The 25,301-nt window shown below is 32.6% G+C and overlaps 1 protein-coding gene across 1 annotated transcript; it reads right to left on the bottom strand.

Moving 5' to 3' along the window:
- Nucleotides 1–4,642: 4,642 nt before the first annotated feature.
- On the bottom strand, nucleotides 4,643–21,661 carry LOC106064913 (uncharacterized). The gene is made up of 12 exons (XM_056013073.1): nucleotides 21,470–21,661; nucleotides 13,086–13,226; nucleotides 12,418–12,525; nucleotides 12,166–12,341; nucleotides 11,964–12,083; nucleotides 11,552–11,802; nucleotides 10,729–10,787; nucleotides 9,262–9,402; nucleotides 8,477–8,584; nucleotides 7,686–7,858; nucleotides 7,272–7,388; nucleotides 4,643–7,132 (listed from the first exon to the last, which is right to left on the bottom strand). Exons 1-12 carry the CDS (start codon nucleotides 21,567–21,569, stop codon nucleotides 6,881–6,883), a joined length of 1,746 nt encoding a protein of 581 aa, XP_055869048.1. The 5' UTR covers nucleotides 21,570–21,661; the 3' UTR covers nucleotides 4,643–6,880.
- Nucleotides 21,662–25,301: the final 3,640 nt, after the last annotated feature.

The raw sequence follows: 25,301 nt of genomic DNA on the forward strand, positions 1-25,301 counted from the left end.
AGTCAGGGGGAGATCAGCAAGTCATGGGGAGAACAGCAAGTCAAGGGGAGAACAGCAAGTCAGGGGGAGAACAGCAAGTCAGGGGGAGAACAGCAAGTCAGGGGGAGAACAGCAAGTCAGGGGGAGAACAGCAAGTATAGCCAGTCAAAGAGAATAGGAGACATAGTTTCTTTGTCTTCCCCTCAGTTGGGGCACCGTGAGTCGAAGTTTGGCAATAGCCGTGCGAATATTTGTGTGTTATAATAGCTTGGCCAGGCCTGGACAGCCTCCACCACTAGAAAGCGCGGTCTAGGCGACTTATATGCTCCCAGACTCCATGGACTTTTTGGGACTTGTCCCAGCACTCAAACCACTTTTCCATTTCAGTTTTTTTTTTTTTTTTAATTGCTTTATTTATCAAACTGTTAGTTTTTTTTTTCTTTACCAATGTCTCTTTTTCAGAACGTGATCATTATGACTGACAGACTATGTATTTTTTTTTCTTTAGACCTTGCGATCTATAGGGCAGATGATGTAAAAGATAATCTGTTTCTTTGACCCACGGTTAACGACGGTATCATATTACCAGCACAACAACCAATCGCCTTTACTTTACAACCTTTACTTTTCCGCCATTAATGTCAAGTATCTAATAGGCCCTATAAGGCTATAGTTTGGCGCCCTAAATATCCCAGTCTTCACGAGGATTCGAACCTGTGGAGCCCCGGTTCAGAAGCCAAGCACTTTACCACTCAAAACAAAATCCCGAAATTCAAAATCCCAGTTTTCACCGGGATTTGAACCCGATACCCCTCGGTTTAAAATCCAAGCGCTTTACCACTCAGATAAAATTAAATGTTAAAATGCGTATGTCCTCAAGCCACTACAAATTCGCTAGATCTACATAACGACAGTGTGAAACATTTTAGCAATAGATAAAAACTTTCATTTTGGGTTGCTATTTAAGAATGTACGCGAATTGAGCTTTGGTAAAAAGCAATGCGTCGTAGCGTAGCCACGAACTTTTACAAGGGATTGTTATTATAAATTATAAATGCCCCTCCCCCCAGTAGGTAGACGTATAGGTCCATACATACTTGACCTAAGTTTATAGTCTGTTTCTTTTCAAACGGAGTAACTAGATCTAGCAGGCCCTATTATAGGGCATTGTATGATGAGAGGCAGAGGAAAGTGCAGACGACACAATTTAAAAACCAATACCAAGAAACGAAACTTTTTTTTAAATGCATTGATGATCATTCAGTCTTACTCATATACTCTTACTATACAATAACGTTCGTTGTTTTTTATATCTATATTTTATTTTTTATGTTGCAGTTTTTATTAAGATAATCAGATTCTATGACAAACCATATCTGCTACACCCATGGAAATCGACACCTACTATTATAATATTTAATTAAGAACTAAGAATTTTATGTTTTTAATATTTGAACTAAGGTATAAATGTAATAGTTTTGCTTCGTCTTAGTAGGGAATCTCAGGTAGATGGATATAGTCTCGAGTAATGGGCACGACATGGCCTGAAATGTACTGATGCATGGCCGGGGCTAACAATTGCGGGACCCTATGCGAAATGGATTGCGCGTGGCTTAGTAAGGGTAGGGATAAGGATAATAAGTGAAAATTAAGATTTGTATTAGAAAATAATGTGTCTTTGCATTACATTTTTATGAAATGAAAGCTGACAAAGACTTTTTTTTTTTTAAATCGAGCGTTGGATTAGCGTTTACCATATTGAATGGTACCCCAAAGTGACAATTTTGACTAATTTTAAGGACATTTTATGAGATTTAAATAATTTTAGTAAATTTCCAGCACTTTTTCGTATATTTTGTAATTTCAGCAGATTTGCAGGCGCTCCTGGAAAATCAGGCCATGGGAACCCTGTTATAAGTTTAATAATTTACACCTAGAATTAGCGCTAGGCCTATGAAAGTGCGGGGCCAGCTGCGGCCGCATAGATTGCGGTGGCCTAAGGCCGTCCTTTTTACTGATGTGCCAAACAAAGATTCAATTTACTAAGGTAGTTGCCAAATATTACATTGACAACCGTGTGTAGGCCTACTACTGTCAACTGACGACCATGCGTAAAAAAAATTTCACCTTTCAGACCTTGCGATGTATGGGGCAAATGATGTTAAAGTCATTTATTTCTGTGGCCAAAGGTTACTTTACTTTTACTTTTACAGAGTTGGGTGGACTCAATGGTCCTAAAACTCCAGCAACTCAAAAACTTTGTCTCCACCGAGATTCGAACTCAGGACCATAGGTTCGGAAGCCAAGCGCTTAACCACTCAGCCAGCGCCCCCTTCCCCCACCCCCCCACACACACACACAATGTCAAAAAAAAAAAGTGAACGTAAAAGAGATCTCACGAAATGAAATATTTCTTCAATATGCAGGCTAGTGATACAATTCTGAATAAATTATACACGCTTCCTACAATAGACATTCCCAAAGTGGGCTATATAGACGCACAGGGGTCTACGATGACTTCCAAGGGATTTACGAGAGTGAAAAAAAAAGAATTGGGGGTCAATGAGATGTAAATGGGGTCCACGATATTGAATCTAATTTAAGCAGGTTGAGATTTCAGATTTCATTTGGCATATGTTCGTTTTATTGAATCATGAAATCCACGAAGAACTACTCTTTGCTGAGAACTTTCATCAATTGCTCCTTCATACAGATATACGCTTGTTGTTCTACAATATTTTTTCTCTTTACACTTTTTTTTTTTTTAATTTCGCGGATGCTAAAGTTCCAATTTAATATTAATCAAGTGGAAATTGGACATAGACTATTGGACAGACTTGTTTTACAAATTTAATGACATTAACTTGCAGATACAAAATTACAGCCTAAATTTGATGAAAACGAAGTCCACAATATCAGCGTTTCTTGTGAGAATTAACTTTGTAATGGGCGAATTTTAAAACATATAAAACATTTAAACTGACAGGAGAATAACGTTTTGACTTGTGTTGAACAAATTTTGAAAAAAGATTCGAGAATACTCCAGATTTGGTAATACCTTAATGAATAATCGAGGTGCGGTGGCTGAGCGGTAAAGCGCTCATTAACCGTAGGCCGCAGAAAACAGATGATCGTTGCATCATCTGCCCTATAGACCACAAGGTTTGCTAGGGGAATTTTACTTTGTTTTGTTTTTAACGGATAATCAATCAATGTGATGATGATAAGAAAAAAAAAACGGATGTAACATTGCAAGACAAAGTGCTCGGAACAACAATGAATGAAGGAGCTTAAAAGTACAATTTAAAAAGGTTACCAGCTCTTCAAACATATTAGACCTGATTCTTATTAGATATTATGGAAAGTTTGTCATTGTTTTTCCGTCTTCATATCTATTGGACAAAAATGTTTCAGCTCAAAGTTTTTCCCATCTTCTAAAAAAAAAAAAAAAGACTAATCAAGAAGTTTTAAGATTGAACGTAACTAAAAAGAAAAGACTCTAATGAAGTTCGACTATCACATGTGTTTTACTTTTTGTTTGTTGAATTCATGGAATGCATATTAAATTTTAGTTTGGTTTGATTCAATTCGAATTTCATTAATAAATACAAAAGTTTTAAAAATCCGAAGATTAAAACACCTAAGATGATGGAATTTTAAGAAAATGCATAATTAGCTAAGAAGGGATCTAAAGAAAACAGGAAGGCATGGACAGTTGTCTACGATACAAAAAAGTTTGGAACCACTGATATAGAATAGACAATGACGTCCTTTGCGGTGTCAAGTTAACTTAGTCATCTATGATGATTAAAAATCCAAGACCGTTTGATGATGTTAGATAATTCAAGATGACCGAACCCATTCGTTGTTGAAATAACACTTAGAAATTGTAAAGAATTGATCTTATTCTGCGTAGTTTAGTTGTTAGTCAATGGCGTACTCAAGTGCACGATCCACCAAGGTCACTTGAGTCATTGATCCCAGGCACACTGCAGTGGAAAAATTGAAAACAACCTTTGGTCATTGCTTCATAGTAATCACTTGTCTGAAATTCTGCTTGATTTCCACACAAGGTGTTTTTTTTTAGAATGGGATTTTTCTATTTAAAACAAAAAGAGAATAGGTTGAGATTTTTTGTTATATTTCATTGTCAATGAAGTGATGGGGTGAATGTTACTTCCTGCGTGTTACCACCTTGTTTACCAGCCAAACTTTAAAGTCACATATTCATATACATGTATAGAACGTTTACCACCTTGTTTACCAGCCAAACTTTAAAGTCACATATACATGTATAGAACGTTTACCACCTTGTTTACCAGCCAAACTGTAAAGTCACATATACATGTATAGAACGTTTACCACCTTGTTTACCAGCCAAACTGTAAAGTCACATATATACATGTATTGAACGTTTACCACCTTGTTTACCAGCCAAACTTTAAAGTCACATATACATGTATAGAACGTTTACCACATTGTTTACCAGCCAAACTTTAAAGTCACATATACATGTATAGAACGTTTACCACCTTGTTTACCAGCCAAACTTTTAAAGTCACATATACATGTATAGAACGTTTACCACCTTGTTTACCAGCCAAACTTTAAAGTCACATATACATGTATTGAACGTCCATATAATTAACAAAAACATCTGGAGAAAAATTTGGAAATTGTCTTTATTTCATTTCACATATATTTATGAAATTTAAAATAGTTCCGACTAAACAACTTTCTAATACCATTATTGAATTTAAAATAAGCCATCTTCACTCGCTCACCTTCCCAGACTAATTAGAAAATGGTATTCAATACGTCACAGCTTCAAAAAAAAAAAAACATGTTTCCCTTACTACAACTAGTAAAATAGACTCGCCTTTGTACCCTTGAAACGATCACACTATGCCTCGACACACTGTGCAGACATAAAATGTTTCATGCTTCTGTTTGACTGCCTCGTTCTCACACTTCTCCACGTCCTCTAAGATACATAGCCAAAAACAAAAAACATGACATGTATAACAAGATTTGAATTTCATAAATTCTAATGGAAGAGTTCAGTCATCATGTAAAGAGGTCTTGACACAAACGCACACTTCACAAGGAAGTGTGCACTGTTCATTATAAAGTACATCTACAATGAAATCAGGTTCAAAACGAGAGACTAGCCTGCCTCATAGATTGTGTGCTGAGAGAGCAAGTTTTCACTTTCAGAACTTGGGAATGTTTTGCACCTCGCACAAAGTTCTCTAAGCTTCGAGATTCAATGTGTACAACTTGTTAGAGTGACTACAAGCCAGTACTTAAAAAGTGACTAGCATAACTAGCAATAAACATTGGACAATCATTGGTTCTGTGACACTAAAGTATAGCATTCAAAATAAAAATGTAATAAAATAGTGTAAACATTATTTTTAAAAAATGTATTGAAATGCTTAATATCCGTATGCACTATGGCATCAAAGTTTGAGATTACTTTTTGTTTGAATGAGTGGACGTAAAACATGTCTATTGATACATCTTCGCAGAATTCAAGCATAACATAATCCCATTTTGTTCATATGGTCAACGATCACACAATAAACCTAAGTTAGAACATACTATAAATACACAGTACTATAGTACACACAATGCCTTACTATTGATCTAAGCAATTGATTTCAATGCTTCAAAAAATAAAATAAAGAGCAGTCATTTTCAAAATTCAATGGCAGCTCCGAAAACAATGACAAAAGTGAAATACACATGTGCATAGAGTACAACCTTGTAATCAAACAAAACACAACTAGGAACTGATTGAAACAGAACACCAGACAAGTTGAACAATATACAGGTCAGTTTCATTACAGGTCATCTAATGATAAACCAAACACTTGGACTAGACAACAGTCTATACACAGCATATGATCTAGAATAAATGGCAGCTTTCATGTGCTACTTAGGGATAAAAAAAATGGCATTTGTACATGAAGCATTTTATATATTAAGTTTGGGTTGGCCAATAAATTTAAAACAAAATAACAACTATATGAAAAAGATTTTAATTTTAAATGACTTATGCATCAGCTATTATGTAACAAACAGCATTTAGTCTCTCAACAGATATAAATATTGACTATTATGAAAGAAATCAAAAGCCAAACAAAGCCAGAATTAGCTAGATACAAAATAAGAAAAAAAAATCACATTATGTTAAATCCGAGTAATGAATTACAAGTCTTGAACTGGCCTACTTAAATTAATCTAATTTAAGCAAGCCTTATAAACAGAAATAAAAACAAAAATATAAAGAATATTACTCATGAACATTTCAAATGAAAAAGTGAATAGGATGGACAATAAGCAACAATAATCAAACAAAAGGGAATGTGATTCAAAGCAGGGACAGACATCCAGTACTATCTGCATCTGTTGGTGAAGACTATTATAGAAACCAAATAATGTTTCACATAGCAAGGTTTACCATTAAGTGGGAGCTGGAAAAGTGTGCATACTTAAATGCCTTCACCTGATATATAACCAGGATACTTGAATGCACTAACAGAACCACTTCACTTAATCAGCCCTAGCCAATTCATTTTGAAATCACAAATGAAGTTTGTGTGACTCGTGAATGAAATGGCTATGAACAAGATGTAATAATGAAGTGAACTAAGACGACCACAAATACAAATGTGACAAGAGTGGTCAAGAAAAACAAACCAGAAATAATACTTGAAATTATAATACTAAATATACAGTATTTGTTTTTTTTTAAAAAAGGGAGATATACTTCTAATGACATTATAATAAGTAAAGCCTAACACTGAAACACATACATGGAACAGTACAAGACAAACTAACCATGAAACAACAACAACCAAAATAAACTAAAAAAGATCACTGGCAATTAGTGGTTTTAATTATCTACTAACAATTCAAAATGCACACTGCCTTCCTTCTCTGTTCGGTCTACTTCGATATTTTTAGCCAGAGCTTTGCACTCAACCATAATACCTACATGAGGGGTAACTTTGTTAAATTTGACAAACACTAATGGTGAACGATAATTCATTTGTTTTTTGTAAGGGAAGAATGCCAGTGGAAACCCTTGTTGTGGGAAATATTGGATGTCATCTTCATCTCCCAAATTGTCCCAGTCAGCAGGGTTCTGAAAGATAGTAATAACATGCCAAAGAATTTATACTAGGAACATAAATAGTATAAAAAGTTAAGCAAAACTTTTTTTTTTACTAACTACAAGTATCATATCAGAAAAGTCAATGATCTGTTGGAAAAAAAGTATTTACCTCTCCGTGGCAATCAATCCAAATACGGTCATCTGTATAATTTTTTTTTATTTGTTCAGGAAGACCAGCTGTTGCTGCTTCCTCTTTGCTCCAAACTTCGGGTACCCAGCCATATATCTGAGAAAAACAAAGTTAATACAAATTTAAATGAGATAAGCAATGTAGATTTACTAGTAATACAGTATTACCATATTTTATTAAAAGTAAAAATCTTTGCTATGACTGCCTTGACAAAAGTTATGCCACCTCTACTCTCCATACAAGAATAATTTAATTTCTAATAGCTCGTTTATACATCTCCATCAAACATTTGTTTTTTCAATTGTGATCAATGTTTGAGAATGGTGCAACAAAAAGTAATTAGAAATTCTAAAGTAAACAATGGTGTGTCTTTTAAATGGCTAACTGTCCTACCTTGTTTAGCTTCAGCAAAACACAAGGCTTATTCTCAGCCATGCCAAAAGCATTGGCCTCATTGCATTGTGATGTTAGGGCAGTGTAGTTGAACTCACAAGCTGTGTCTTCTTTTACACGTGGAGTCTTGACATGGCTGCAATCTTCATTTTTAAAGTTTTGGTTCTGGTAGGCTAGACAGAGAACATATAAAAATAGTTCAGCTTAATCTTACAGACCATATGTAACCATGGCATGGAAGTTTACATACATGTTTAGATAGGGTATTTGAAAAACATACTGTTAGCAAAAACAAGAACTCCCTATTTCAGGTTTCAATGCACCTCTCTTTTGATAAGAATGTAGCTTTGTGTTGCTTGTGATTCAGTAACCAATTTGCTCACTTTCACCAATCTTGGTGCTTGCAATATGGCTCTCAAGCAACAAGAGTACAAGATTTTTCCAGCTGTTCTCCACATCCATACTGGGGTGTAGAGATTTTATTGTGGCGTTTAGTCTGTTTGTTTGTTTTTTTGCCTTCTACAGATAAGCACTTAACTTGTTTGTTTTACATTTAACTTGTTTTCTAGGGATTGTCTAGATTATATGATGTATATTTTCTGCTTACATATTATAAACGATTCAGCAGTCTGCTCCATACATAACGTTTGTGAATTTAACATTCTACCTGTCTAACATGGGGGTGTACACTGCTACCATAACAATAACTGCATTACTTTTGAAATCTTTTTTTTACAAATTGAACATAAATAAAAACATGGTTTAAAACTGTATGCATAATTTGTACTTACTATCAAGAACTTTTTTAATATTTTCAATATAGAGTTTTTGATGTTCACCATTAATTTTTGAGTGGACGAGGGTGGTATCAATGTCTGGCATGGGCTTGAATCCCATTCCTACAAAAGAAATCAGTTATACATTTATTGTTATTATAGACAAGATAAATAGATTGCGGTTAAGTAAAGGGTAAACAAATATCATTTAAAAATAGTCAACAAAGTGCAACTATAAACTACCACACAGAGAGCCTGCTTCTCATGGAATTTCTTAAAATGCTTATATCCATGATCCCCATAAGAAGAGATTTTTACCATATATCAAGAACAGCTGCATCTTAATCTTAAAATAGCTAACAAAAAGTGAAACTTTTATTATTAGCAATTGCTGCTTCTGTGTTGTTAAATAATTTTTTATTTTAAAAATTCAGAATGAAACATGCAATGGATAAACTAAAGTCACAGCTCAAGAGATCATCAGTAGTTTTTTCTTTATTCAGACTAAGATGAATTAGAATTGAGTCAAGAATATGCAACATATGCAGAGCTTAAATGGAGAAACTATTGAAGTTCTGGTTTGCATAAAATATGAATTAACATTTGCATTTTGTCTTTTTTTTCTCTTAAATTTTCAGTAGCTCAAGCAATAGGGTTACTGAGTAAGGTTCAGAGAACTCTGAATTGGTCAAAGTTAATTAAAGGCACTTATGATTTCTTCCATTAAATTTGTATAAGATTACACACACAAAATAGCAGCTCAAAATATCTTAGCATTTTAATTCAAACTATAAGTGTACCTGGATTAGCTTTCAATAAACTACTGGTTCCTTGTAGCCTAGGATTGTCTGCATCAATAGTTTCATAAAATACTGCAATGGTTGCAGCAAAAAAACCAGTCAGACAAGCATAGTAGACCAAATAAAAGAGCCCTATCTCCGCTAAAGAATAAAAAAGGAAAATTTTTGCAATCAACATATATTAAAGAATACATATATAAATGGGCAATACTCACCACATTAATGAACAAGTTTAACTGTCCACAAGCAGGTTATCCCAAGATAGAATAACTAGGACGATGTAGTGTGACAGTAAAATAAATCCCAAGCCATGCTTGTCAAGCTTTTCAGTTTAACATTCAGGATACATATTACAAATAATAGTAGGGTTAAATAGGAACATTCAAAGGTTTATGCTTTGGGCAAGCTTTAACATAAGGCAAAATCAAAATGTTTCACTTACCTTAACAAGGATTATGTTACTTTATATATCAGATAAAAGGAAATTTTAGCAGGTACTCCTTGTCTAACAAAATTATACACTTAGGCTGCTCCTCTAATCCTATCTATTAACATAAACATAATTGAGAAGAATATAAGAATTCCTGGAGACCCGCTAACACTGCTTTCCATTTTATAGACAAATTTAAGACTTTTTAAAGCCTTCAAACTCAAAATAATCTGGACAGACTAAGGTATAGCCCTCCACACTAAAATCAGACTGATGCTCTCCCTGGTCAGGGCCACATTCTTATATTTGCATGTGAATCTTGGAGGGTGACTGCAAATCTTGAGAAGAGGATCCTAGCAATAGAACTAAGATGCTATAGAAAGAACGCATCACAAACGAAGAGATTAGAAACAGAATTAGTTCAGTAAATGGACCCCATGATAACCTACAAACTACTATCAAAAAATGTAAATTAAAGCTCTATGTCCTTCAGGGAATAGTATCAGGAAAAAAGAGACAGAGAATACAATGGGAAGACAACAAAAAGAGAATGGGCAGGCCTGTCATAGAAAAAGATTCTATCAAAGGCAAAAGACAGGAATGGAGAAAGACTCAACAGATTTTGTGTGCTGCCCCAATGTTTCAACAAAGGGATTAGTGAAGGTGAAAGCATTCAATATTACTGATATCACCATATGTTTTTATTTAGTATAAATGATGTAATGGGGAAGTATCAAAATGGAAATACTAAAATATCAGTTACACAACAGTAATATAAGACAAGCACAACAATCGTATAGAGAAAAATATCTTTATTTAAAATGTATAAAAATCTGACTATATAATAAAAAAAAAAAGTGCAACAAAAATGAAGTGTGAAGAACCAAATAATGAAGACGTGAGATTTATCTAACAAGACATGGAGTAACTTAAGTAATTATCTGTTCCAATAAATCAGATTCACTTGTCTCAAATTCAATAATCTTAGTGAAGATGGAATGTTTTAAATTATTTATCACAAATAGAGCTGTTTAAACCTTCTTGTGCTCTGCTTTGTTGTTGTTGTTGTTTTTTTGCAGCAGACATAATTTGTTCACTGTTTTAAGTTTTTGAATAGTGTAAGAAACATTATCAAAAAAAAAAAAAAAAAATGTAAAAAAAATTTGAAATCCGTTTACCCGTGGCCATTACAAACAAGTCAATCAAGCAAATAATGTGGTCACAGTGCCTATGTCTATATTCTGCCCATCAATCAGTCGTGAGGTTAAAAACAGTGTGCTTAAATACAAAAATCACATCACCAAATGATTTAGTACCAATCATACAGATCTCTGTCCATCAGCTTATATAAATGCAAGCAAACAAATACTCTGTTTTCACACACACACACACATTGTGGAGAGCTTTCAAAATATAAACTTTAAGATAATTTTCAATCATAAACAATGAAAAAAAAAACAAAAAAAAACAAAAAAAAAACAGCTTTCTCAAAGCTGATAATAGTGTACACAATATACATTGTAGAAAATAAATGCATAGAAAGTATAAACCATAACAAAGGGGACAAAAACTAGGATTCCTAGCTAATAAGACAAGTGTGTAGAACAAAATTGTACACATTGTAAGCTGGGGTATAGGTAAACAATTATTATGCCATAAAATAGCATATTAAGCTACACCTTAGAAAAATTGACAATAGAAACTTCAATGTGTTAAAAGGTGCATTTAATGCCTAAAAATGAACCAAAGATCACACTAAATAGAGTGTCTTGCCCAACTAACAAATTGTGATGGCAGTGTCTTAATCTGAGTTTTAAAATTTAAAGAGACTAGGCTGAGAAAATATTTCTCATTCCAAACTAAACATCTACCATGAGCTCAAAGTGAACACTCCCCTGTTTCTCAGTTTTATCCAATTCAATGTTTCTGTCAAATGCAACACATTCAATCATAATGCCTACATGTTTTGTAACATTGTTAAATTTCACAAACACAAGTGGAGCACGGTAATCCTTTTGTTTTCTATAAGGGTAAAAGGCCACAGGGAATCCCTGTCTAGGGAAATACTCAATGTCATCAACTGTTCCTAAATTATCTTTGTCAGCAGGATTCTAAAAAAAAAAAAAAAAAAAAGTATATAAAATAACTTTAATGATAAATATATTTAAACAAGTTTGGAAAGTGGATTTTCTAACTATAAATTTTAGACAGGATCTTTTTTCCTTTATTCAGATTTTAGTCAGGCACTGACAATGTGAGTAACAAGACTGACCTCTCCATGACAGTCAACCCAGATTAGATCAGGGGTATATTTTGACTTAATGCTCTCTGGTATCCGGGACACTGTCTGAACCTCATCAACAGACCAAGGATTTGGGGTCCACCCAAAAATCTGAAATGTAATGTAATTAAATATTTATTTCATTACAAATGAATATAAAATGCTAAAAAAAAGTGTGACTAAACAAAATTACCTTGTTCAGCTTTAGCAACACACATGGCTGACCAGATGAAAAGCCATAGTTATTGTTTTCATTACACTCCTGTGTCAATTCTGAGAAGCTAAATTGACAGGGTTTATCTCCATCAACTCTTGGCTTATCTATTCCTGAACAATTTACACTGTCTAAAGCATCAGGATTTCTGTAATCTGAAATGTTAAACACCTAAGAATTAACAAGAGCAACCAACATAACAAAAAATAAAATAAATGGAAAACACCAAACCTTGCAGCTGTTCTTTAGTGCTATTCTCATAAGCCTGAATATCATCAGGATCATTTGTCACTCTAATTAATGTACTTTCAATTATTGGCATAGGTAGATAACCCATTCCTGAAACAAACAAAAAATTGTATAAGAAAAAAAAAGTGCCTCTTTAAAAAAATATATATTTAGCATTCAAACTTTTATATGAGCTTGCCTCTTTTAGATTAATTTTAATTAGGAGTGTATTATGATCAAATCAATGTAATTACTACAAAGAAGAAATGCAATTTTGTTGAAGTAGAATCAGGGTTGCCACAATCCAAGCTTAAAAAAATGTCTGGTTGGGGTCTAAAAGTGTATACCAAACTTCATACAACAATAGGGTATGTGTAGTTAATACCCTAATATTTAAAACATTTAAAAACTTTAGCATACAAAATCAAACTATAAGCCTACAAGAACAAATATAGCCAAGTTTATATGTTGTGTAAATAGCACTTAATGCCAAGCGCTGAGGTGGAACCTCAAGAGGTTCAAAAAACTAGGAGGTATTTAAGTTTGGTTACATCTGTACCATGATGGAATGGATGACCCAATACATGAAAATATGAAGATCTGTTGGCAACCTATACCCTAAAAAGTTACAGAAATGATTAAAATATCAAGATTTTATTGCTTATCCTAACCTGGATTCCCTCTGAGTAAACTACTGTCTCCTTGTAGCCTGGGACTATCTTGGTCAATAGTCTCATAGAAAACAGCAATAGTAGCAATGAAAAATCCAGTTAGGCATCCATAGAAAACGAAATAGAAGATGCCTATTTCAACTAAAATTGAACAAAAAAAGTAAAACAGATCAGAAAAGCTTCAATTTTATTTATCCAATTTTTTATATTAAAAAGTGTGCTGAAAGAAATTTTGTTAAAACACTACGAAATAAAATGTGCATAAAAAAATCTATTTTGTTTCACTAAAATTGATATGATGTGAGAAGCATGTATATATGCAGACATATATTAAAAGTGCATTTTTTTTTAGTACAAATATGAATGGCAATCTATACACATTTATGACTTGGTGAAAACAATGGCTTTGTGTTAATATTTAAGTTTAAAAAAGTTTTAAAAAGCAAAAAAAAATGTATATTAGATCCAGAGGTTAAACTAAGCTAATTTCTAAAAAGAAAAAAGTTGGTTAATAACAGAAAAATGTTAAAACGTTTGTTTTTATCTACCAAAGTGTTTTTATTAATAGAATTTTGGTTATCATTAGTAATAACCAAATGAGCAAAAAATTCTAAATGGAAAAAAAAGTGCATTCCATTAACAATGGTAATAAAAAAATACTTAAATAGAAAAACATAAGATAGTATAGACAACAGTGTCAAATCTAAAAAAAAAAATAATTTTAGTAATGGTGTAAACAAATTCAGGGCTTGCAGCAGAAAACTCACCTTGATTTAATTTGTGATGCCCAAAAAATAATATTGTCAACAAATACAAGTTGGTAAAGCTGGAAAATGTCAGGTAAACCAAACCGCATGAAAAGGTTGTTGAAAAGCGGCAAAAAATGGTAAAGCAGAACAGCAAGAGATATGCACAATTTTTTTAAGGGTGTATGTCTTCAACTTAATTAAAAAATGCTGGTATTCTGTAACAAAAGATGTCAAATTATAACCTGTCATAAACAAAATGTTAAGGGCATAGTTTTAAAACAATGGGTGGGAAGTACATAGAGCATACAGGGTGAATAATAGGCAAAATGCATACTAAAGTACTGTAAAAAAAAAATATTTAAAAAAAAAAACACACACACACCAAAGGGTGAAAACACATCATGCTACACAGATTAAAAAAAAAAAAATGCTCACTAAAAAATTGAATTTCTACTAAGTACCATTTTTAGCAGATGTATTACAAACACTTGAATTAGCAAATACTTAATGCATAGAAGGGGGACAAATGATCTGTGACTCAATGCCCTAGTTTTTTTTTTTTTTTTTTAACTTACAACCCTTTAAAACTGTTCTGATAATTAAAGCTAAAACCCCTAAACTATTTCTACCTTTTTTTTTTTTAATTAAAATTTTTCAACAGTGGTTATACCATAGTAAAAAAAGGAACATATCCCCTTTCAGACTTTGCCATACTTATGCTTAAATAGTATTAATTTAATTGAAAAGAAGTAACAAACAAGCAAAATATAACAAATACTCTTTTGTAAAAACAAAGCTAAGATTGAGTAAATGAAGAGGACTGTCCAACTGCTGCCTGTCAATTCTACAAGGCTTATATTCCTATTTTCTAAATAACTGGGGATAAATGAATTGGTTAATTTAATTTATTTTTTGTTGTCTTTGACAATGAATAATTGTGCAAACTCTCAACTTGATCCAAGAATGGGGAAAAGAATCCACCCAGACACAGTGAGTTGATAATTTAATAAGCTTTGTAAACAGACAAAAATTCCACAGACAAAAAAAAACTTGGAGTAAAGAGTTGGCCAATCATAATTATTGATTCAGATAGTTTTTAAAAGCTAGCTCTACTTAGGATAGAATTGAATGAAGAAGATGGAATACACATTACTCTTTATAATTATATTTACACTATGAATAGAATTACAGAAACTCTTTGGAAAGTTTAATGAATCTCTCTGGAGAATCAGGACAGGACACTTGCACAGAATAAATAAAAATACATCACACACACAAAGTATTAATGTCATTAAAATTTTAAAACTTTTTTAAAAATCATATTTAATATATATTGTCATAGTTAGTCAACCACCAAAAGTGAGATAATTACAATTTCACTATTTATAGAAATAGATTTAAAACAACATTGATGTAATGATTAATTATTGTTAGCACTTTTTTAAATGTTGATTAGTTATTAATAGATTAATTGGACTATTAAGAAACAAAATTTATAAAGACATTTTAAATGCTTTTTTTTTAAATTTAATTCTGATTCAATACTAGCAGATTACTACTTCATATTAAACTATTTATAGGGCTTTAATTGTAAACATTTAATTGAAAATGTTTAAATATGTTAACATTAAATATATCAATAGGACTTTTGTTTCATAGAAATCAAATCCTACTAAGATGCCTACTTCTTGAAGTATAGCAGACTACCATTTATCCTTTTATTACTACTAAAAATACAAAGACACTCCATCATGACTGAGAAAGAATACACAGTGGGCAAAGCATTGGATCTTGGGATAAATGTAGAAAGTAGATAAACATTTACTATTAAGAACTTTTGTTTTTATACAATTCATTAGAAATAGAAAAATTTTTATTTAAAGACTTTAGCTTATTTGAGACTACTTAAAGCCTACTACTTTAAGACATCATCCTATGATGAGTATTTAATTAATAATTGAAAACTACTACTTCATAATAATCTAATTTATACAGTAGGCCATGGCACTAAATTAGTAAAAGTTAGCAGTTAATTATTTGTTAAATATAAAATAATTTATTAGTCATAATATTAGTCATGTAAAGTAGATCTATATATGCCAACCATTTTTAGTAGCCTTATCAAATTTAAATGCTGGATAAGGGATTAAAATGCAATGATTGTTATAAAAAATGCAAATTCTTCACAAAGAATGAAATATTAATCTCAATCTGATTGAAGATCACATTATAAACTAGATTTAGATAGAAATTCAAAATGAATTCTAGCTAAATACTAAATCTAGATGGAAATTTAAAATCCTAGATCTATAATCTTTAAGTTTTAAATCCTAAATCTATCTAACTAGTTCAATATTGGAAACATTTATTAGATTTTATTAGGCCTTAGGGCCAGCAGACAACACTTAATGTAACACATTATAAGATCTAAAGAATAGATTTGTAGAGATTTATGTAGAGAGATCTGAAGGTAGACTTTACATCTAATACTATTAGCTTGTAATTAATCTTCAGAATCAAAGACATTGCCATTATTATTATGTTTAACTTTTCTCAAATCTGATTTTATTAGCAATTTAAATTTAATAAGATTCATACTGATAGATTTAACTATCTATACTAACTAGATTTATATCTATAATCTAGCATACAATGTAGTGTTAAAAATAAATCTAGTTATTTTAGATCTAGGTGTTCTTAGACATATATCAGAGGCAAATTTTTTATTAAGTCTATCTGTGAAGTATATAATATATAATCATGACTACTTGAGACTGGAATCTAGACATCTATATTAATCTACATCTAGTCAAGATAACTTTTTATATGTTTAAGATGTTCCTTCAGAAATTAAGATAATCTATATCTTAGCCCAAACCTTCTGCAGGATTGCAATGGATGGAAGTGGGCAGGGTTCAAACTAGGGACCATCACAATGGTGGATATGGCATACCACTCACAGGCAGCCATTAAGATCTAGATATAGGGTTGTATAGTACATCAGTAATGAGTATCCTATATTAGGTTAGATAGAATTATAGATCTTTACTCAAATCTATACATGGAACCTAGAACTCAAAAATTGCATCTTATGCATGGCCATGTGTTAATCTAGTCTTGCATGGGTTTTCCTAGCTGATTCAGGCAACAGATTACATGCTCTAATAGCATTAGGAAAAAAGGAGCCATTGTATTTTTTTTATAATGGCATACAGTATGCCTTTATTTTTGTGTATTTCTGAATATTTTATTAGGTTGTGTTTTTGGTAAGTTATGGTTTATTTGTTTTATTGCTACTCGAGTCTTCTAACTTTGACTGTCTAAAGGTTAACTAATTGTGTTACCCTAACAAGTCAAATGTGAATATGCATTTGTTATAAATTTCTCAGCTCTATTTTGTGTCTGTTCTAGTTTTTTTTTTACTTGAAAGGTCCAAATAGAGGATGCATAATTCTAATATTGGTTTTACCAAGGCTAAATGACTAATTCAGTTTTATGTACTTGTTTGAATTTATTTTAATAATCCCTAATGTTTTAATTTTCTAATAATTTCTTCAATACGAGTTTTTATGAGTTTGGGAATAATTTAAAAGGTAGGTACTAAAGATGACTTTTTTATGTTACTCTTGTCTTAATAATTAATAATTTTTCTGGATGATACACATGCAGATGCTCTTCATTTCAATTTCTGTATCTAATTTTCTTTGTAAAATTTCATTACATTTTTAACGTATTATATTTTGTCTAGTCGGTGATAACCTAAGGCAGTGTGTGACAGTATTTAAGTGTTATATCTTAGATCTACAGATTATTCATTTATTTCAGATATCTAGAATTACAGTATAGGGCGGAAAACAGATTCTCTATTGAAAATGCATTTTTCGAGTTCAATATTCATTATCTCTGAATATAGACCATCTGTGGTATATTTGCTTTTACTGATGGATAGATCTATGTTTCTGGAAGCTTCATTAGCAAAATTTTTTTGAAATTCGTTTTTATATGGAATTTGTGCATTTGTGAATATCATGAAGTATTGCCAAAAAGACAGACAACATTTACTTCTGGATTTATGTGATCCCATTTCAAAAGGTAAGAAACATATTTTAGAAATATAACTCATGTATAAAATACATACTTAGTATTTAAAAATGATTGTTATACACCATAAAGAAAAAAAAAAGTAAATAAAATGCTTCTTTTGTCTTAAATTTGAAAAAAAATAGCCTCGATGCAATTTTTGAAGTTGTGATGTCGCCAAACAATGTGTACATTTTTTTTTTAATATAAATTACATTTTGCCGATTTTCGTTTCAAAACACTTATTTTTGTATTTCTATCATCATAATTAATAATTTTTTTTTATTTTTTGGCTATTTAAAATAAAAAAATATTTATAAAATCTCGTTTTTTTTAACACCAATCAGAATGGAGGTCGCCGGAATTGACTTCATGACCTCCCGTTCAAAGTGCTTTTTTTTTTGTCATTCGCTCAGAAATATTCGAAGCGATAATTCTAGCAAAGGTAATTATAGACAGAATCTATTACAGATAATTCAGTTCATAATATCAACTGCTTAGTTAATTATTCTGCTTTAATAATAGGATGTCGTTTTCTTCAATAATTAACTTCAAGGACGGGAACACGGGTATCTATCTTTAGCCAGGCGCGCGCGATAAAAACAAACAAACACACGTTTTGACTTAGTCAACCTGAAGGCGCACCTCTGAATTGAGATCTTAGTCTGTAAAAGCTAAAAACCTATAATTTTTAAATTAATATCGACTACTACGGCAATTATTTTACTTTAATATTGGTGCATTGCATGCGTCATAAAATCGGCCCGGCAATGCGATGTTTCAGCGCGAGGGGGGGGGGGGGCACATTTTGAACTTAGATTTTAGATCTAAATTAATCTATCTCTAGATCTATAATAGTTTCTACAGATCTATATCTATAAAGACTAGATCTTAACCATATTTTAAAATCAATCTAGCGAAATGCTTTTAGATTAGTTAGACATAGATCGATCTCTAGGTCTAGGACTAGATCTAGGTCACTGGACTTAGACTCTGAGATTAGATTAGTCTAGATCTAGTCATTAGAGTTAATAAGCGTGAAATTATTTAAATATTTACTGATCTAGATCTAAATTCTCTTATCAGGATAGATTAGATCTAGAACTAGATGATTTAGATCTATATTTATATATAGATCTAGTCATTTCTAGTAGATAGTCAAGTAGCGATGTACACAGTACACACGTGGATCAAGAATCAAGACCGTAGTGATCTAGTCTAAGTCTAAATGTAGACTCTAGGTCTTAGATCTATATAATTTATATAGCCTTATATCTACGTCTAAATATAATTCATAGTAAGACTTAAGACTAGATTTTAACATGGAAAAAAATCTGAGATCTAAATCTACTATCTAGATCTAGTCATTTCTAGATCTAGTAACTAGTACTAGTAGATAGTCAATTAGCGATGTACACGTGTGGATCTAGGAATCTAAATGTAGATTAGATCTAAGATTTTATATATCTAAATCTAATTCATAGGATCTTATAAACTCAGTAGGGTTAAATTAGATGTGATCTCTAGATCTACATCTTAAATTACTTAAAGTTAAAGTGGAAAAAATCTAGAATCTAGATCTAGTCAATTATAAACAAGAGTAGAAGAGATTCAATAGACATAGTGACATAGTTAAAAATAACAACAAACACATATTAACCAAATTATAAAAGTTGTTTTTATTTCTTTTCTCAGCAACAGTTACTACAGATACAAAGATTGAGATTATTTGAGATAGTAAACAGAATAGTCAATAGATATAGATCATGCACCATGCAAGTTAAGCTTTATTAGGTCTAACTCTAAGTAGAGTACTCTAGACTTAGATCTAAAAAGTGATCAAGAACTAGAATAGATCTAAATCTTGATAATATTTCATTTAATATTAGATCTTTTCTAGTCTAAAATTATACATATCTATAACCTTTATCTAAAATTGATATAAATAGTATCATGTTAAAACATGAAGATAAGAGAAAAAAAAAAGACTTTTTATTGGTAGCGTGGGCCGAAGAGGGGGCTTATTTATTAATTATAAATACTTTTTAAGGTTGTTCTTTTTTTTTTTCAAATGTTCTATAAATATACTTTACTTTGTGACATAGTTTTAAGAAAATAATATTGTGAATTTGTGAAATTCATGGATTATTGGACATATCTTCTGTGAATTATGGATTTTTCATTATTAGGGGTAAGTGTGTTTGATCTCATTTTTTTATGTTAAATACTTGTCTGATGATAATGAATTTACTTTTTTTGGATTCCTCTCTTCTTGGGCATTAAAATTGATACATAATATGTCTAAACTGATTATGTTTTTGTTATTTAGGATAATGATAAAGTATAATTTGCAACCTAATTTTTTTTACGGAGGGGAAGGGGTCTGGGGTGGCTCAATTAATTTGCATAAATGACTTAAAAAACTTGTTTTTATATTTTTTTCAAATGTTCTATAAATATACTTTACTTTGGGATATATTTTTCTATAAATAATATTGTGAATTTGTGAAATTCATGGATTATGGGACATATCTTCTGTGAGTGATGAATTTTTCATTATTAGGGGTAAGTGTGTTTGACCTCATTTTTTCAAGTTAAATAATTGTCTGTTGCTTCTGATTTTATTTTTTTTGAATTCCTCTATTCTTGGGCAATAAATTTGATATATAATATGTCAATAAAAGTAATTTTGAAATTGGTCAAAAAAATGGTCCTTAAAGTAGAATGTTGAGAGCTCAATCTGTTTTCCGCCATAGATTATTTGTCTTATTAAATTTGAACTGAAGTTAGTAACTCAAGAAAATCTAATTTTAAAATTAAATCTTATCTAGACTATAGATTATTTAAATTAATTTTAGTCTAACTCTAATGATTCTAGCTTTCTAGAATAGATCTAGACTTTGATCTACTATATTAGTAGCCTAGATATAGTTTAGATTTCAAGTATATCTAGATTCTATTTGAATTCTAATCTAGTTTCTATTCTAGTAGAGTCTAGTAAACAAAAAATGCATCATAAAAAAATGCAACTGATCTAGCTAGGTCTAGAATTCTAGATCTAGTCAATAGATCGACTTAGTCTCTACCACTCTACTAGTTACTAGTCTAGAAACTCTAGATCTAGATATATCTAGTCTATGTCTATATACTATTATAGAATCTAAAATTCTAGATCTAGACTAGTCTCTAACTCTAGTCTAGTCTTGAGTCTTTAGACTTTAGTCACAATTTAGTGACATGTCTTCTGAAAGTCAGTGAAAGTAGTCTTTAACTTAAGTCTAGAATTCTAGACTCACTAAACTTCACTAAACTAAACTGTCTTAATTAATTCAAACGCCCAACTAGATCTAGTTATCTAGATACATTCTAGATCTACTAACTTAGTAACATGAGTCATGAGACTAGTCACTTAGATCTAGGTGTCTTAAGTCTTAATACTTTCGCTTAACTAAGTAAAAAAAACTAGACTCATCGACTCATTCATAAAATCTTTCAAGAGTCAGAGTCAGTCATATCATAAAAAAAATAAGACAATGATAATCATTCTATGCTTACCCCAGCTTCTACCACCTCTGCCCAAAAACTCTTTCGTCTCATGATTCCAAAGGAATAATCCTACATCTTTCAAGCGCTGTTGAAATGTTGGTTTCTCCATGTTAAGCTCCTACCTAGTCCACTCTGTTGACTTCGCACTGCAAGGAGACTATAACCTTGTCAGACACCCGGATGGAGATCTTCTATCTAATTTTGCAATTTTGCGTCATTAGTCACATGACATACGGCGGTCAATAAAATATAATACCATGAAATTATTGCACTTTATTTTAGTATACACTAGATTTTTAGCGGCCCTCAACAGGAGAAAATCCCGAATTAGTTTTATGTCCATTCTTTTTATTTACGATTACATTTTTTAAAAAGTGCTACTGAAAATACAATTCACCAATTTCTTTAAAATGATGATAATAGGTGCTTTTATATGCTTGCGAGTCGTGGACGTTGAATGCAGAGCTTGAGAGGAGGATCCTAGCAATGGAGATTGAGATGCTACAGAAGGATCCTAGGCATCACATTCAAAGACCGCATCACAAACCAAGAAATCAGAAACAGGGTTACTGTAGCGATCGGAGCCCATGATGACCTGCTAACTATTGTGAAAAGACGAAAGCTTAAAACCTTTGGCCACATTACAAGATCTACGGGGCTCGCAAAGACCTTCCTTCAGGGAACAGTGCCAGGGAAAAGAAGAAGAGGCAGATAGAAAAAAGCGATGGGAGGACAACATTAAAGAATGGACAGGCCTGCCATTGAGAGAGGTTCTAAACAAGGCAAAAAAAAAGAGAGGAATGGAGAAAGACGGTCGACAAATCTTGCCTGGTGCCCCAACGGTCCAACAGACTAAGGCCTAAGGGATAGGTAAAAGGTAAAAAAAAAAATAGGTGCTACGGCTACCAGGGGCGGACTGGCTATATGGGCAATCGGGCAAATGCCCGGTGGGCCGGTACCCAAATGGGCCGGTAGGGCCACCTAAGGACCACATGGATGCCTCTATGGTACATATCAGATTGTTAAATGTTTTATACTATTCTCTTCTAAAAAAGCCCCTCTGAACGCAATGTTTAAAAAGACATCTTTCACAGACTCGTGTAATAGGCTTCTATTTTAATATAACATTTTCCGAAATAATGCAATAGCCTTCATCCGTAGACAGTGCCACTAGTTGGCTTCATCCTTTTAGGGCATACATATACTAAGCGATTAAAAAGCAACATAAAGTTTGTATGTCTTATATAGATATAGAGGTCACTGTATGCATGATTTCGAGGACAGCTAGACCTAGAATTGGAGGCCCATCATATGATATAGAATTTGTGTGCCGAATCGTATAGAAAGGCCAGGGCCGATTTCGACACCCAGTTCGCCCCTGCTTTACTTAATGCCCCAGTGCAGCCAACTTAAGTAAACTACAGTCACCGAATTTCCTAAGCGTAGTTAAAAGGAGTTTGTGGTTATCCCCCCCCCCCACACACACACACCTCCAATATAAAAACTAAAGCAAAACTATAGTTACCAGTTTCTACCAGTCGCTGGACTACATTGAATAGCAGATTTAGTTTATGAATTTTTTTGCGGAAGAGTCGCAAGCTAATTGCACTGTAGATAGGCTACCTCAGAATATGTATTTTTTTAAAGCTTAAAATAACGGAAATAATGCTTGGATCTGAGACGAAGCCTCGGACTCCCTAGCTGTTCTTGGTGGTGTGTACTGTCTTCAAAGAAGAACCTAGGCCTACTCTAGGCTAAACAAAAACGCCCGAAAGAATGAAAAGTCAGAATGTAATGAAGATTAATTACATACATATACATTGCAGAGGGGGGTAGAAAAAAATCACCCCCCACCGAAAAATGACCATGATATGACGCCATTCATTTGTGGGCCAGTTTATATGGTAATGCCCGGGCCAATTTTGATACCCAATCCGCCCCTGACGGCTACTTTTGGTGTATTTTTTTTTTAAATTAAATACCGGTATGCTAACAGTCCTTTTTATACAAATTTGTAAAAAAAAAAAAAAAGTCTTCAATAAGATTTGCCAAATTAATTATCTAAGGGATTCATTAAATTAAAAGGAGAAATAATACTTTTTGTAACATTTGTTAAAACGCTTTGTTATTTGTGTAAATGTGTGGCTATTTATTTTTAATTAAGCCTCGTATAAGGTCCCAAGAGACAATCTTAATTTTTGTAACATAATACGATGAAAACTATTGAAGATGTGATCACTAATATTCCAGATTCGAAGATATTCTCAGTTCTCGATGCCAAGTCAGGGTTTATGCAAATAAAGCTTGAAAGAGAATCTTCATTTCTCACAACTTTCAACACACCTCTGGGAAGATATAGATGGTTACGATTACCTTTTGGTATCAAATCAGCGCCAGAAATTTACCAAAGAATTATGGATGAAATGCTTCAAGGAATTGAAGGAGCATATGTCATCATAGACGACATTCTAGTAGCTGGTAGAGATGTTGAGCATCATGATCACATTTTGAAACAAGTCATGCAAAGAGCAACGAAGTACAATCTAAAGCTGAACTATGACAAGTGCAAGATAAGGCAAAACAGAGTACCTTATATGGGCCATATCTTGTCAGAGAAAGGTTTAGAACCAGATCCAGCAAAGATAAAGGCAATTATTGACATGCCAGCTCCTCAAGACAAAGATGGAATCAGAAGATTTCTAGGTTTAATTCAGTACCTAGCAAAATTTATTCCTTATCTAAGTCAAGCAGATGCTCCAATACGAAAGCTTCTAAAAGATGATATAGAATTTCAATGGAATCATGAACAAAACAAGAGTTTCAAAGAATTGAAACATCTTTGTACAAACCCTCCAGTTTTAGCATATTATGATGTCAACAAGAACGTAGAGATAGAATGTGATGCAAGTAAAGATGGACTGGGAGCAGTATTACTCCAGGAAGGTCGTATAATTGCATACGCATCAAGAGCTCTCACAGATACAGAAACAAGATATGCTCAAATTGAGAAGGAAATGCTCTCAATTGTGTATAGTACAAGCAAATTTCACTGCTACATATTTGGTAAAGAAGTAACAGTTTATAATGATCACAAACCTCTGGAGCAAATCTTCAAGAAACCTCTATTGTCAGCACCAATGAGAATACAGAAGATGCTAATAAGACTGCAGTGGTATGATCTGAAAGTCTGTTACAGAAAAGGCAAGGAAATGTTTATCTCCGATACACTTTCTCGTGCACATCTACCAAATACTGATACACAGACATGTGAATTTACAGATGATTCAGTGCATATGATCTCTGTAAGTGATTCAAAATACAGTGAAATTAAAGACTGTACAAGCAAGGAACTTTCAATGCTTCTGGAAGTAATTATGACTGGTTGGCCAGACACAAGAAGCGAGACTCCAATTGAAGTCAGGCCGTATTGGGATTCAAGAGACCAGTTATCAACTTCGGATGGTATTATATACAAAGGTCTGAGAATAGTCATGCCACCAAGCTTACGTAAATACATGCTAAATCTGATTCACAAGTCTCACTTAGGAATAGTCAAGTGTAAGCAGAGAGCCAGAGAAGTCATGTATTGGCCAGGCATGAATGCAGACATTGAAGTGACAGTTAGGGATTGTAGCAGGTGTGCTGAACATCAGAATCAAAATGTGTCAGAACCGCTGATGCCTACCAAGACACCAGACCTTCCATACAGCATGGTTGGGTGTGATCTGTTTAACTTTGAGGGTAAAAAGTATGTGCTTCTAGTTGACTACTTCTCAAAGTTTATTGATGTCAAAGAACTGTCACAGGAAACTACATCAGATATCATCGAAGCAATGAAGAG

This window comes from Biomphalaria glabrata, chromosome 15 (genome assembly GCF_947242115.1).
Source record: "Biomphalaria glabrata chromosome 15, xgBioGlab47.1, whole genome shotgun sequence".
NCBI lineage: Eukaryota > Metazoa > Mollusca > Gastropoda > Planorbidae > Biomphalaria > Biomphalaria glabrata.

Excerpts from the sequence above, each read along its gene's own strand:
- LOC106064913 (XM_056013073.1), bottom strand. The coding sequence starts at position 21,569 with ATGGAGAAACCAACATTTCAACAGCGCTTGAAAGATGTAGGATTATTC. Across the intron at positions 12,526-13,085 it reads TTTACTCAGAGGGAATCCAG|GAATGGGTTATCTACCTATG; the intron begins GTTAGGATAAGC and ends TGTTTGTTTCAG. Across the intron at positions 12,084-12,165 it reads TGTTGCTAAAGCTGAACAAG|ATTTTTGGGTGGACCCCAAA; the intron begins GTAATTTTGTTT and ends ATTACATTTCAG.